The sequence below is a fragment of the Ctenopharyngodon idella genome, chromosome 18 (genome assembly GCF_019924925.1).
Source record: "Ctenopharyngodon idella isolate HZGC_01 chromosome 18, HZGC01, whole genome shotgun sequence".
Lineage (NCBI taxonomy): Eukaryota > Metazoa > Chordata > Actinopteri > Cypriniformes > Xenocyprididae > Ctenopharyngodon > Ctenopharyngodon idella.
Genome location: NC_067237.1, coordinates 33,151,616 through 33,165,655, shown reverse-complemented (window position 1 = coordinate 33,165,655; position 14,040 = coordinate 33,151,616). Strand labels below are relative to the sequence as shown.

General features: G+C 36.4%; 1 protein-coding gene across 4 annotated transcripts in view; it reads right to left on the bottom strand.

Annotated features, from left to right (window-relative positions):
- The window catches only part of LOC127499461 (protein unc-13 homolog C), a 219,569-nt gene that overhangs the window by 65,388 nt on the left and 140,141 nt on the right, over nucleotides 1-14,040 (bottom strand). For all 4 annotated transcript variants that reach the window (XM_051869805.1, XM_051869802.1, XM_051869803.1 and 1 more), the window contains one exon: nucleotides 981-1,107. In XM_051869805.1, coding sequence (XP_051725765.1) covers nucleotides 981-1,107 — 127 coding nt within the window. The remainder of the gene's footprint in view (nucleotides 1-980; nucleotides 1,108-14,040) is intronic.

Here is a 14,040-nt window from a genome sequence, read left to right as displayed (position 1 = left end):
TGTGCACCAGGGGCACTTTCTAAGAGGAGGTGAAATTCGGATTTTAATTGAAAGCATAAAAACAAAAATAAAAGAAATATGATGAAATTATCACTTTTTTAAGTTATGTTATTTTATGTATAAACCTCTAATATATATATATATATATATATATATATATATAAAAGGGATAATGTGCATCCAGCCGGTTGATATGACAAAATAAAAACCCATACAGAGTGAACAGGACCCCTTATTTTGTAACAAAAACCGACTGGATGTACATTATAACGTTATTAAATGGCTACTTGCAATATAAGTAATTAGACACAAAATATTGATGAGTTGAAATATTTAATTAGCTCTTTAAAGGCAAAGTTTCTGCAAAGAAAAACAGATTATAGCAAGCAGCTTTAAACCAATATGAACAAAGTTCCTGCAGTCAATAATTTATCCTTTGAAACCAATCTTTCATAATCAAAATGACATATTTAAATGTTTTTTTTTTCCCTCTGAAAATAATTCTTCATGCCTTAAAAAGCTTACTTAATTTAACTATCCCTAATATTAAAGCATACTAAAAACACCACATAGACTATAAACAACATTAAAAACTTGATTTTCACCACAGGGGGTCTTTAAGGGATAATGCAGTCATATCACTTATTACACAACTTTTCAACATAAATAATGACGGGGAGATGAAATATAGATTTGAGAAGAAACTATCTAATGTCCTATTACAGTGTACAAAACACCCGTTCTGGCAACAAGATGAAAACCTTTACAATTTTACCGTAGGCCTACTATCAAAGAACAATAAATACTGTAACAAATGTATAGCTCATTGTTAGGTAATGTTAGTGATTTAAAAAAAAAATGAATGCAGAGAGGGGAACTTGACTCCTCATTTCAGAAGACACCACAAGTCAATGGTTTGAACACTAAAAGAGAGCAAGAGATGTGAACAGGAGAGGAGGAAAAAAATGTGGGATACTTACAGGGAATACTCTGGAGGAATCCCCTTAAAGGCAGGCAGGTCTCGGACGTACTCGTTGTGGAACCATTTGACTTTGAAGTGCAAATTCATGTACTCTGTGCTCTTGCATAGACGATGCTTGTCATGTTCTGCAAATGAAAGGGAGAAAAAAAAAAATGAAAGAGTCATGAGACATGAGTCATGCATCTGGTTTGAGACACAGTAGCGTACTGAGTAACGTGCTTTAGTGTCTGAAGACATTCCACAAACATCATCAGTATGTAGCAGGGTTATTATTGTTAACTAAAAAAAAAAAAAAAAAAAAAAATCTATTAAAAACATATTTGTTCAATGAAATAAAGCTGAAAAATATGAAAATGAGAAAAGTTGCCTTGGAAATTCTAAAACTGGAACAAATTTGCTAAAAAATAAATAAACTAAAATAAAAATGAAACCTGAAAATCTAAAAATAAAAGCACTATAATTTACTACTGTAGTACATAAATAAACTATAATAAACTATAATAGTCAACAACTAATAGAATATAAAACTATAATAGTATATAAATAATACTAAAATAACACTTGTGTGTAACCAGGAGGACACCACAGGAAATGAAGAATCACAAATGAGATGTATTTATTATCTCAATTGTTTATACAAGACAATGAGAGTAAATGGAGAGCAAACAGTCACCAAACAAACAAACAAACAAACAAACACTCCTGGCGAAAAAATTCAAGCAGCTTTATTTAATGGCTGTTGACCCTCTTGCTTACATTCCATAGGTTTTCAGAGGGGTTCAGGTCTGGAGATTGTGATGGCCATGACAGGGTCTTGATCTCGTGGTCCTCCATCCACACAATGATAGGCTTGGCTGTGTGGATTTGAGTTGGGGAACATTGTCAGAGAAGAAGGAAGCAATTTTTCTTTCAGGATAATCTTGTTCGTGGCTTGAGCCATGCATCCTTCGCAAAGACGTATCTGCCCGATTCTAGCTTTACTGAAGAACCACCAGATCATCACCAATCCTCCACCAAATTACACAGTGGATGCAAGAGGCCTCTCCAGGTCTCTGTCTAAACATTAGAGGACCAGGTGTTGGGCAAAGCTGAAAAATGGACTCATCAGAGAAGATCAGAATCAAGCAGATCTGTCTTTGTGACGGATGCGTGACTCAAGCCATGTACAAGGTTATCTTGGAAGAAAATGAGCTTCCTTCTGCTCTGACAATGTTCCCCAACTCGAAGGATTTGTTTTTTCCTGCAGGTCAATTTGTATAATAATGTATACAGCTACATTTGGATTATTAGACAATGGCAAAATAAAGTGAACCTGCAGAGTTTTGCATTCAAGGGCATGTAAAGGGAACCACTGACACAGAGAAGAAAGAGTGAAAACTCTTCACATGTGCTCGCGCTCATGACCGCTACTGAACATCTGAACGCAAACAACGATCAAATATACATTGACAGATCTTTCTCCGTCTCTTCTCCAAACTGTAATCAAATGTATATTTCTGCAGGTGCATGTAAACAGTTTTTTTGTTTCTAAGCAAAGGCATTTCTTTTCAAGACAATCAATACTCACAGATCATACTCTGTGAACAATGGCTTAATGTATAAATTAAGTCCAAAATTATACTTGGACAATTTGGACAATTATATGTCCAAAAAATTGGTAATGTCATACTTCGTGTACTTAGTGTTCAATTGACTGTAGGTCCACAGCCACTTCATCCAACGCTCTTGATGTTCTTAAATTTACTGTTACGACTCAGAGTGAGAAACCACTTCAGATGATTCAGTGTGTGCAGGGAACTGAAAAACTAATTTAAACTGATTCACAAAACAATTTAGACTTTGAACAGAATCGACTCAAAAGAGTGATTCATTTGTGAATGAGGCATCGCTCACGCCCCAGAAAAAGAGACAGCATGCTTGGAATAAACTACGCATTTCATAAAGGATTAGTTCACTTTCAAATGAAAATTACCACAAGCTTTACTCACCCTCAAGTCATCCTAGGTGTATATGACTTTCTTCTTTCTGATGAACACAATCAGAGAAATATGAATAAATATCCTGACGCATTCAAGCTTTATAATGGCAGTCAACGGGATCAACGAGTATGAGCTGAAGAAAGTGCTTCCATCCACATCTATCCATCCAAAAAGGTGTACTCCACATGGCTCCGGGGGATTAATAAAGGCCTTCTTAAGCAAAGCGATGCATTTATGTAAAAAAATATATCCATATTTAACAAGTTATGAAGTAAAATATCTAGCTTCCGCCAGACCGCCTTCTGTATTCAACGTACAAAGAAAGTGTAAAACTCTTGCAGTTCAAAAAGCTTATGCTACGTCCTACGCCTTCCCTATTCAACTTATGGAAAAAGTGTAACTGACACGATGCCAGTTTACACTTTCTTTGTAACTTGAATATGGAAGGTGGTCTGGCGGAAGCTAGATATTTTACTTCATAACTTGTTAAATATGGATTTTTTTTTTTTACACAAGCGCATCGCTTCGCTTCAGAAGGCCTTTATTAACCCTCCGGAGCCGTGTGGAGTACAACATTTATGATGGATGGATGTGAATGGAAGCACTTTCTTCAGCTCATACTTGTTGGTCCCGCTCACTGCCATTATAAAGCTTGGATGCGTCAGGATATTTATTAAAATATCTCTGATTGTGTTCATCAGAAAGAAGTCATATACATGTAGGCTTGGCTTGAGTAAAGCTTGGGGTAATTTTCATTTGAAAGTGAACTAATCCTTTACATGTATTGCATTAAAATAAAGCAACGAGAGGAACGTCGGCCAGCGTAATGAAAAGTACAGTTTTTTTCATTAGAAATGTACTTGAGTTATAATAAAAGTACCTGCATTTAAATCTACTCTTAAAAGTACAAATTTTTCAATAATTTACTCAAGTAAATATAATGGAGTAAATGTAGTTCGTGAAGACAGAGGAAAAGTACATCTGCTTGATTTGTCAGATATCAACCAGAACGATCTGGACGTTTGTTGCGGTGTTTTGTAATTGCACACAGCCAGAGCAAGTAGAGCTCATCCCAGACTTGTCAGAAAAGATCAAAACACACAAACTTGCCCACCTGTGTGGATACAATGCGGACAGACGACAGAATCTCAGCAGCCTGGTGGGATGTTTGGCAGGGGTGCTGTGATATAGACTCTGACTGGCCACATAATAAAGGTCAGAGAGGATTGTGGGTAACCTACAGCAGCTACACAGCAAGTGGATTCAGGAGACAAGAGTCTGACAGCCATTAGAGGAAGCACAGGGAAGTATAGCTCAGAAATGACAGTAAGAGAGAAGGAGAGTAGTTTACGCAACTCCTGCAGTTGTCAAGCACGGGGAATGACATGTAAACTACAGTGAGGAGACATATCAGCATATATGTACCATAACCTTTCGCAAACGTGAGGACATATCACCTCCAACAGACATGGAGGACTCATATTGACTTAATCACAGTAGTGCAGCACAGGGATGTAACCACCATAGACATTGACTACGTTTACATGTACACCAATAATGCAATTATTTCTGATGTAAAAGACACGAGGAGAACTCTTCACTCCAGTTTACATGCAATTTTAATATTCTGATTATTCACTAATAAGTACGGTCATACCACACTCAGATAGGCATACAGTATGCATGTTACTGGCTATTGTTTTAATCTACTCGCATCAAATTCAAATTAAATTTTTTATGGACGTACTGGATATTATTCGGCGCCATGATGAACATCAATGTCGGGTTTGGCTATGCTGCCGTTGTGTTCTTCACCCTGTCTGGATGAAGATACAGAGCAGAGACTGTGCGACGAGTTGTGTTGACTGAGTTTAGTAATTTGGAGAATAGAAAACTATAATGTCACGGAGTTCATTCATGAGGTTGTGTGAAAAACACAAGGCATCTGTGTAGAACCGAGCACATGCACACTTTGGTCAGAGTGGTAATAATGTGATACATGCCTGTTTATTGCGATTATAATCAGCGTAGACCACATAGTTTAATGCGAATATGGTCACTATGATTATGAACTTAATCGCATTAGTTTGATTGAAGTATTGCGTTTACATGAGGTAAAGTTTAAATCGCAATATTGCCAAAATCCCATTATAATCACATTATGAGGGTGCATGTAAATGCACTCATTAAGGGGGACAAGTCCACCCTACAATAATTAGAAATGGCCAAATTGTCCCCTCCAATATTTGATATTGATGCTGCTCTGCTGCACTACATTATGCACTGCTCTGTTTGTGGTTAGGATGACAAAAAGTTTCAAAAGTTAAATATTGTTTAGGTTGGTCTGCCTCAGCATTCTAACAGTGCTCGTCAATGTCAAAATGATTCAGATGGCCAATCAAATCAAAGAAGGTGGGCCTTACTGTTTACAAAAGAGGAGTGTGAATTCCAACACGACACTTCGGTTTTAATAGTGAAAGGTATGGTAAGATGTAGGTAGATAAGATTTAAAATTTGACAACTGTTTTATGATAGAAACGTTAAACGACTTTTCTCTCCACAAATTTCAACATTTTAAATTGAAAATATTCATTTACAAAATATTTGCAAATAGTTTAAATCAGTTACTTCATAGTCTCGCGTAGCCAGACCTTCAGACTGACGGCAGAAGGTCTGGATTCCATCGCAGATTTCATTGGCCAAGGACCACCCATGAGGATGTCTGACCGACATGTAAAGCAAGCAATCAGAGTTCGTTTTGTTCCACGTCATGTTTAGGGGTGTGAAAATGTAAAGTCGATGTCCCTGCAATAACAGACCGGTGTGCATCTAATAAATTAGAACGTTGTGCAAGTTTACTGCAGGAATGGAGCTGCGAACTTCATATACTTTTAAAAATCCAGCGTTTAGTTGATCCTGTTAAGCGCACATTGTTACAGTTGTAAACACAATGGCTTTCTTCTTCCATAAGGGGGTTTGGCATCACAACGGCTTTGTTAAAGAATGCAACACACGTCTCCCGGAAATCCTGGAGAATTCAACCAATCAAATGACAACTTCGAAATTACTGAAGTGTTTCCCATTTTGTGTGCCTTATGCATCAGACGTTCAGCCAGCGGTCCGTGGACATGACATCTGAGGCTGAGACTAGTTACTTCAGAACCTGCAATTACACCTAAAACTTTTTACAGTTCTTATTTCTTTTTCTTTGTTCCCCTAAATCTCTTTTAATCCTTTATTTAATTCCTTTAATTCCTGTCTCTTTTGATCAGTTTCCTTGCTGAATAAAAATATTAATTTATTTCACATTTTTTAAATGTGTTAAACATATTAAAATAACATTACATTTTATTTTAAATTTATATTAAACAATACACATTATGTTAAATATTTACACCCAATATTGATCAATATTCTCTTTAATTACATTTTTTTGGTGAGCGTGATAATGTACACTCAGTCACTCTTAAAATAACAGCAAAATGCAATCCTAACGGGTTTGAAGAGGGTTATTCTACAATAACGATCCTGTCTGGATCTTTTCATTATTAATTCTTTAGGAGCAATGGCCAAATATACCATAATATTGGACTCTATAAAGCCACAATTGACCAATCAGAATCTTATTAAGAACATATTCAAACAACACGAGCCGTAACATGATACTCATGACAACCCACCATGACTCTAACATGCAGCACACAGCAGCTACAGGCTACCTTCTCAAATATTCACAGTACGATTTAAAATATTCAACCTATTAGACTGTGGTTGTCAACACTTAAATGTAAGTGTCAGTAAATAATTAATAAACGCATTAGATGATCTCATTCATCACTGCACTGTGAAGTTCTGATTTCAAGCCCTTCGGCTGAAGTGATACGCTCACGTTTCTGCCCTCCATCCAGTGCAGCCTCCAGTGACCTGCAGCGAGGGTCACTTGAACCCAAAACCCTAATCCACCTGAGCTTTTAATAGGTTTATCTGACAAACTGCTCCTTCGTGAGTAATCGCCCCGTTCGCCATGGAAACAAGAACCACTGAAGTCTGAAAGCAAAGATAATGATTCAAACTGCTTACATGCTGATCTTTAATTGTTGCATAAGACTTGAATAATTTGCTGCATTCATATGACAGCAGAATTATCATAATTACAAGATTCTACTGAAAACTTATCATGTCTTCAGGCATAATTAAGCTGCTGCCATCACAATGGCCACATGAGACAAATCACACATACATTGAAGTCAAAATTAAACCAGTCAATTGAATTTCTCTAATACAAGTTCCTGGTTATACAGTGTTTTAAAAAGAAAAATAAATTCAAAGAAATAATCCAATTAAATCCTGATAGATAAAATCTATTCATGTCAGGGTTATTATCGTTAAATATAGCTAAAACTAAAACTATTCAAAACATTTTTTGTTAACTGAAAAATAAAATAAAAATATTACATGACAAACCTATTGAAAAAACTAAATGAAAATGAGAAATGTCGCCATCAAATTTGAATAAAAACTAAAACAATTTAAAAATGGATAGATAGATAGATAGATAGATAATACTACTACATTATTACACATTATTTCCAACTGAATATTCCCTGTCACTGTTAAAAACATCACATAATAGAAGATAAATGCGATGAATGCATTTACAAAGTCCCGACTGACATTATTTCCTGCTGAATATTTCATTCTGAAAGTTATGGAAGTCACTGTGGAATGTTGTCATTAACATGTCCTGGAAATACAGAGCTAAACTCTAAGACTTATGATGGAAGGAGTCTCGGTTGGTTTATGCAGTTCTGCATTTCCATAATGCTTCATATGTTTTCCAAAACCCCATAATGAACGACATTAATAACACCTGCTTATGAAGCATGTCTGCATGAATTATTAAAATGAATGACTAACTCTTTTGGCAGCTCATTGTTTCTTGCAACCTCAGAGAAGTTTAATTCCTGAATCGTGCCGCTGTTTGCCATATTGTGTGGATGTGCTACATAATTGATAATTGCTCGTTTATCTTAAAGGAACCATTATTTTTCTCAGGGAACAGCCGCCCCAAGGCTAATGTAAGGGATATCAGATAGCGTCACAGTGACGCTGGATACTGACTTGCTCTTCAAGAAAAAATATAACGCCTCATCAGCAAAAATGTCCCTCAGTTTAACATCAAAGCATTCATAATCCATAGTTCTGGAGTTTTCCACCACAAAGAGAGTCCTGATAAACACCTGGCGCTGTCTTCCATTTAAACGACATTAAATCCAGCCGTGTGTCACATGCTCTTCTGAATGCTGCATGGAGAATGAAGCTGTAAAAGTCAGCTGAAACAGAGAATCAGCTATTGGGTAAATCTCACTAAATCTGTCAAGAACAGGTTCAGATCATTTCACTCCAAAAACAACGAAGAAATGAAAATTCATATTTTGCATAAAGAAAATGAAGCCTATTTTTGCATTTACACCCTGTGGTTCATTACCATAACAGAAAACAAACAAACAAAAAACATTGCTGATGTGTTAATTTTTAAATATATTTAATACAAAATAAAAATAGTGAATTGCAGAAACTAGAATCTGCATGAGAAAAATTTGAGTAATGAGAAAACTCAAAAGTAAAAAGTATATATATAATTTTCTTCATTATTGTAAGGGTTATGTTTAATTTCACTGTGTTTTAGTTTGGTTTTCCCCGTTCCTGTTTGCCTTAGTTCTTATTTATTGTTAGTTTCCATGGTTTCCAACTGAGTTACGCAACTGGTTCACACCTGGTTCGTTAATTATCAATGACTGTGTATTCACCTTTTTCCTAATGAGCCTACTGCATTTTAGGGGCCGTTTACACAACATCATTTTCAAATAAAAACAGAAAATGCGTTTTTGGCCTTAAAACGCAAAATTTTTAAAACGGGTTCAAAGTGCATGTTTTTAAAAACAATACCATTATCTTCTTTGTGTAAACTACAAAAACACAAATTTATGGTGACATCATGTGCATACATATTACATGTTCAGTCTACAGGAGTGCAGTGTTTCTTTACAAAGTGGCATTACCAACTACTGGCCTGGCACGCATAATACAGCATTTTTAGTCGTTTTCGTGTGAACGGTGATAATTTTGACAATGTTGTCATCTGTACGTGAAAAACGCAAAGAAAAAACTTTCTATTTTTAGTACACTGTTGTCGTGTACCCTTAGATTATGGCAGGCACTTAATGTGACATGATCTAACAAGAATATCTATGGCAAGAGCTCTTTTCCTCCTGATTATTTTCTTTTTTTCCTTTGTATTCTGCTGTAACAGTATGAAGAAAAAAACAACATCATCATATACTGCGCATTCGAGGTCTGCTCTCCCGATTTAATTTACAATATATCCCATGAATAATTCACTGGAATGCGCAAAGAATCTCTTGTTTTTCTCCCCTTAGTCTCATTCCAGGGATGTTTTCTAACGGATGCTTTAAAATGTAGGTTAATTGTCTCCCCTTTTACTTCTAATCCCTATTAGCAATGTTTAATGGAATGTTTCTAAAGCAGGTAACATTATTTATTACAATATTTATTTAATGTTTACACTGGATAAAGTGTGAATTGGATATAGTATGTTTCAGTGAGATGCACCTGTCACATTACAGTCTTTGGTGATCTACATTCTCTAACCGTGACTGTACCTCTGTGTGGTGTGAAAAGATGGTTTGTTCAGAAGAGGGATGTGATGCGCTCTGACAGTGCCACTTTAATCATTGGTCCCAAAGGCTAAGATGAGTGGTAGCGAGGTATGTTTCAGACACACAAGCTGTTCAGGGGTGGCAGGAAATGTGAACGGCATGCTGCCCGGAGTGCTGTCCACCCACATAGAGAGCCAGTGCACCTTGCACTGGTCTGCCTGTCCGCCTCCTCCAGCACATAGCACATTCAGGACCGTGTCCTCCCTTGAGACAAGCCCTTATTAAGCCAAGAACTTGAACAGTGTGGGACATTCACACAGAACAAATACAAACTGAGCTTAAGTGTAAACACCGGGGTGGACTGACAGAATAATAATACTAATACTAATAATTTATTATTATTATTGTTAAACACATATTAAATAAATACAAGTAAAAAATAAAATCATGATTATATTATTATTATTATTATATACAATTAAATATTTAAAAAAAATTACAAATTAAAATGTATTATTGTTGTTGTTGCTGTCGTTGTTATTAGTAGTAGTACTAGTACTATAATAGTATAGTGCCTTTAACTCTTTCCCCGCCATTGATGGAATTTACCGGCAATCAACGTTTTCACTGTTATACGGTAGGGGGCGCTGTTATGCATCTTCTAAAAAAAAGTACAGAATCTCCGGATTACGGATGTGCAATACCACTTATTTTATTTTCAATCTGATACCTTTGAGGGTACCTCATAAAAAATGACCATGGTGGTACATAAGTAAAATTTCAGTAACTGTGTTTTTTTATAATTACCATTGTTTTACTATAAATATTATGGTTAAAATATGGTTCCTGTAGTGGTAACCACGGCAAATTTGTGGTTACTGCAATTTTACTACAATACTATAGTTATATAACTGTGATATGTAGTAAAACTATGATTATTTTTTTGTAAATGGCTGTTAGTGACAGACTGCTGTACACCTAAAGGTAAAACCTTTACACAATTTTTTTTTTTTTTTTTCTGACAGATTATTAACAGCAATTATGGAATGTAACACAATCCATTCGAACTTTTAATGATCAATTTAAATAAATTTGAACTTGTTATCTGGGTTCCTGCCCTGCCCTGCTTCCTGTATCCTCCCTGGCCACTGATTCTCCCTGCCTGGCAGATAGACTGGTGCAGCTTCAATTACATCTCCAACAGTCAAGCCTCTGGTTCCTTGTGCTGCTGCCTGATCTCCATCATTGTCATCCTGTCTGGTGCTGCCTCTTCCTCCGCAGTCCTCCTCCAGCCTCACCCAGGGCTGGTCTCAGCAGACATCCTCAACCTGCCTGTTCTCCTGTCATGTGCCCTGCCCTACTGTTTGGACTGTGCTCATACCTCACCCTCCTTCTTGTGTTGTGTCTATTGTTGTCAATAAACATCACCCACGTTCATTCTGCATTTGGGTCCTCTCTCACACACGTCACAGGTCGCCGTGACAGAACGCTCTCTGTGAGTGATTGGTTCTGTTTCTCAGCATATTCAGATGTGTAGGAGAAATAATTCTAATCTACACAATAGTTTGCTAACAGTTTATTTTTCCACATTTTCCACACCGAAATTCGTGCTAAATAAATACAATTAAAAGGTTAAAAACACCTTAGGATCTATTTTTCATGTGAGGATCGATCTAAAAACAAGCAAAGAAGCAGGAGTTAACAAGATCATCAAACATTCAACGGCATATAAATCAAAACTGCCTAAAGTTACTGCAAGAAATGTTGTCCTAGGAAGAGTAGAACTGTGAAGCTTTGGGGGTGTTGATGGACTCGATCTACTCAGTCTATGTTTGTTATATTTGTTCTCAGCTTTTTGTTCCAAATATTACGTTTTTTTTGTTTTGTTTTTATGAAACTTACCCACATTCAAGAGTTGATAAAAAAGGATGCATGAAGCTAGAATAAAATGTTTATTGTTTGTTTAAAAGCAGATGCTCTGTTCTATCTTTGTTATATTGTATGTTCAGATATTTATACAACAAAATATTCTGGGGGCCATGAAAGTTTTGTGAAAATGCTGGTGCTGGCTGGCTGGCTTTTTAAAAAAAATGCTGGCGGGAATCAGTAAAAAAAACAAGGATATTTCCCAACTGGGCGGGTGGTAAAGTCACATGAAAATAATTAGACAAGAAAGTAAATTAATTCAAGCATATGTTAAAAACTTAAGTATGTATAACAAAGACAAAACAACATTTATGGGAGTCAGAACCCAACCAAAAATAAATAAATAAATACATAAATAAATTATATCACATTAAATCACCACCCTGCACTTCAGATCCCATATCGGTTTACCGCCAATTGTAACAGACCTCAAATGCCACTCAAACAAGCGCTATCTGTTTGCTCTGGAGCATAAGGCATTGTGGGTAAACATTGTGGGCTTCTCTCAAGAGGACAGATGGGGGTCAGAAGGGTTTGAAGGGCTCTAAGAACAGCTGCTCACATGAACGATCGCAGACCCTCGTAATAAAACCTTAAGGAGGAAATGCAATAAATGCAAACCTTGAACGCCTCTCTCCTCTGGTAATGGTTATCAATTATAAATACATTAAGACGTGTCATCTATTCGTGATGGTAGGCACAATTACTCAAGCGAAATGAAAAGTACAGCAATAATATGATGTGATAATGAAATACTAAAGTGAACAGAGCTCATCAGCAGCTCAACCTTACTCGCTTTATAATGCAGCTTCACTGGTCTCTCCTGAGTAATGATGCACATGCACGCTCAGCAAACCTCAAAATCATGTTCAAAATAAGGTTGCACGTCCCAAAAGTATATGAATTCATAAGATAATTTGGTAACACTTCAGAATACTGTTCCGTCAGTAATGAATAACTACACAGGAACAAATGAGCAATGCAATATTAAAGGGTTAGTTGACCCAAAAAATGAAAATTCTATAATTAATTACTCACCCTCATGCTGTTCCAAACCTGTAAGACTTTCGTTCATTTACAGGACAAAAAAATTTGGAATAAAAGCCTGAATTCAATCTGTTCATCACATAAAGTGATTGTGTCTCTTCAGAAAATCAGTTAGATTAGTTTTAAGATCTCTTTATGAACTTTTTGAAGGGTCAAAGTGGTAGTCTGTCAGCTGTCAATGGAGAATACAGAACTGGCTCAGATTTTAATAAAAATATCTTGTGTTCTAAAGATGGAACAGCATGAGAGTGAGTAAATGACGACAGAATTTTCATTTTTGGGTAAACTAACCCTTTTACATTCTAGTAACTGCTATGTAGCATCTGCACGGTATCAAGGTGATCGAGTCAGCTATAAGCCTCAGAAAAGCTTTTGGCTTTTGACTCCTTCAGAAATTGCCTTGATTCTAAGCAAGAACATCCTCATAGCTCCTAAGTAGGGTTGAGAATCGTACGAAATTTTCTGGTTCCGGTTCCGATTCTGCCTAACGATTCCGGTTCCGGTTCCATTAAAATAATTAAACAACTAATAAAAAATAGTAGTAAGGGAAAAATGCACAATACTCAACTCAAACAGTCTTTTTTGTGTTTATTATTCTTGTAAAATGAATTTAACAGACTGCAATCACTTCGCCCACCCATCACACCAGAACCGTTTTCGGAACCGAAACTTAGAAATCTTGCACGGTTCCGGTTCTTTTCAAAAAACACATTGTGGAAAAACCCCAAACACACACACACACACACACACACACACACACACACACACACACACACACACACACACACACACACACATACCGAAATTCTCTGAATTTAATTAATAAGTAAACTATTCCAGAATGTTAAATGATGTATTCCTGTGTGTATGCATGTCCCCATGTTGTAATTAGCCTAGTTATGATTTTTTGTTATTGTAGGAAAAGTTTAAACGCTTGTAACCATATGTGGTCTTTTTTACCATATGATGTCTTCCCACCCTATCGTATTTGTTTTTTATTTAATCCTCTCTGGATGCTTTAATTGACGATGTATATTATGTTACGATAAAATGCATTATGCTATTTTTACTGTACTTGGAGTAAAACTGTACTAATCATGACAGACTGATGACTGATTTGTCCTTAAAAGACAAGGCATCTCATATCGTCTCTTGTCGATCTCCCGTCTATCGGTCTCTCATCACATCTCCTTCTCTTCTGACGGGACGACCACCCTCCGGCAAAACATGCTTTCAAGTTACCTCCGTTCAAACTTCCCGCGGAGACATGGAAGAAACCAACGAACTCCAGCCCACTAACGCACTGAATCTCCAACTCACATCCATCCATAACTCAGCACCAAAAATCCATGCAAGTATCGTGCTTATCGATCTTTAGATGCGTTAGATTTATATGCCCCTATTCCAGGTGATGTGATTTTTTGCT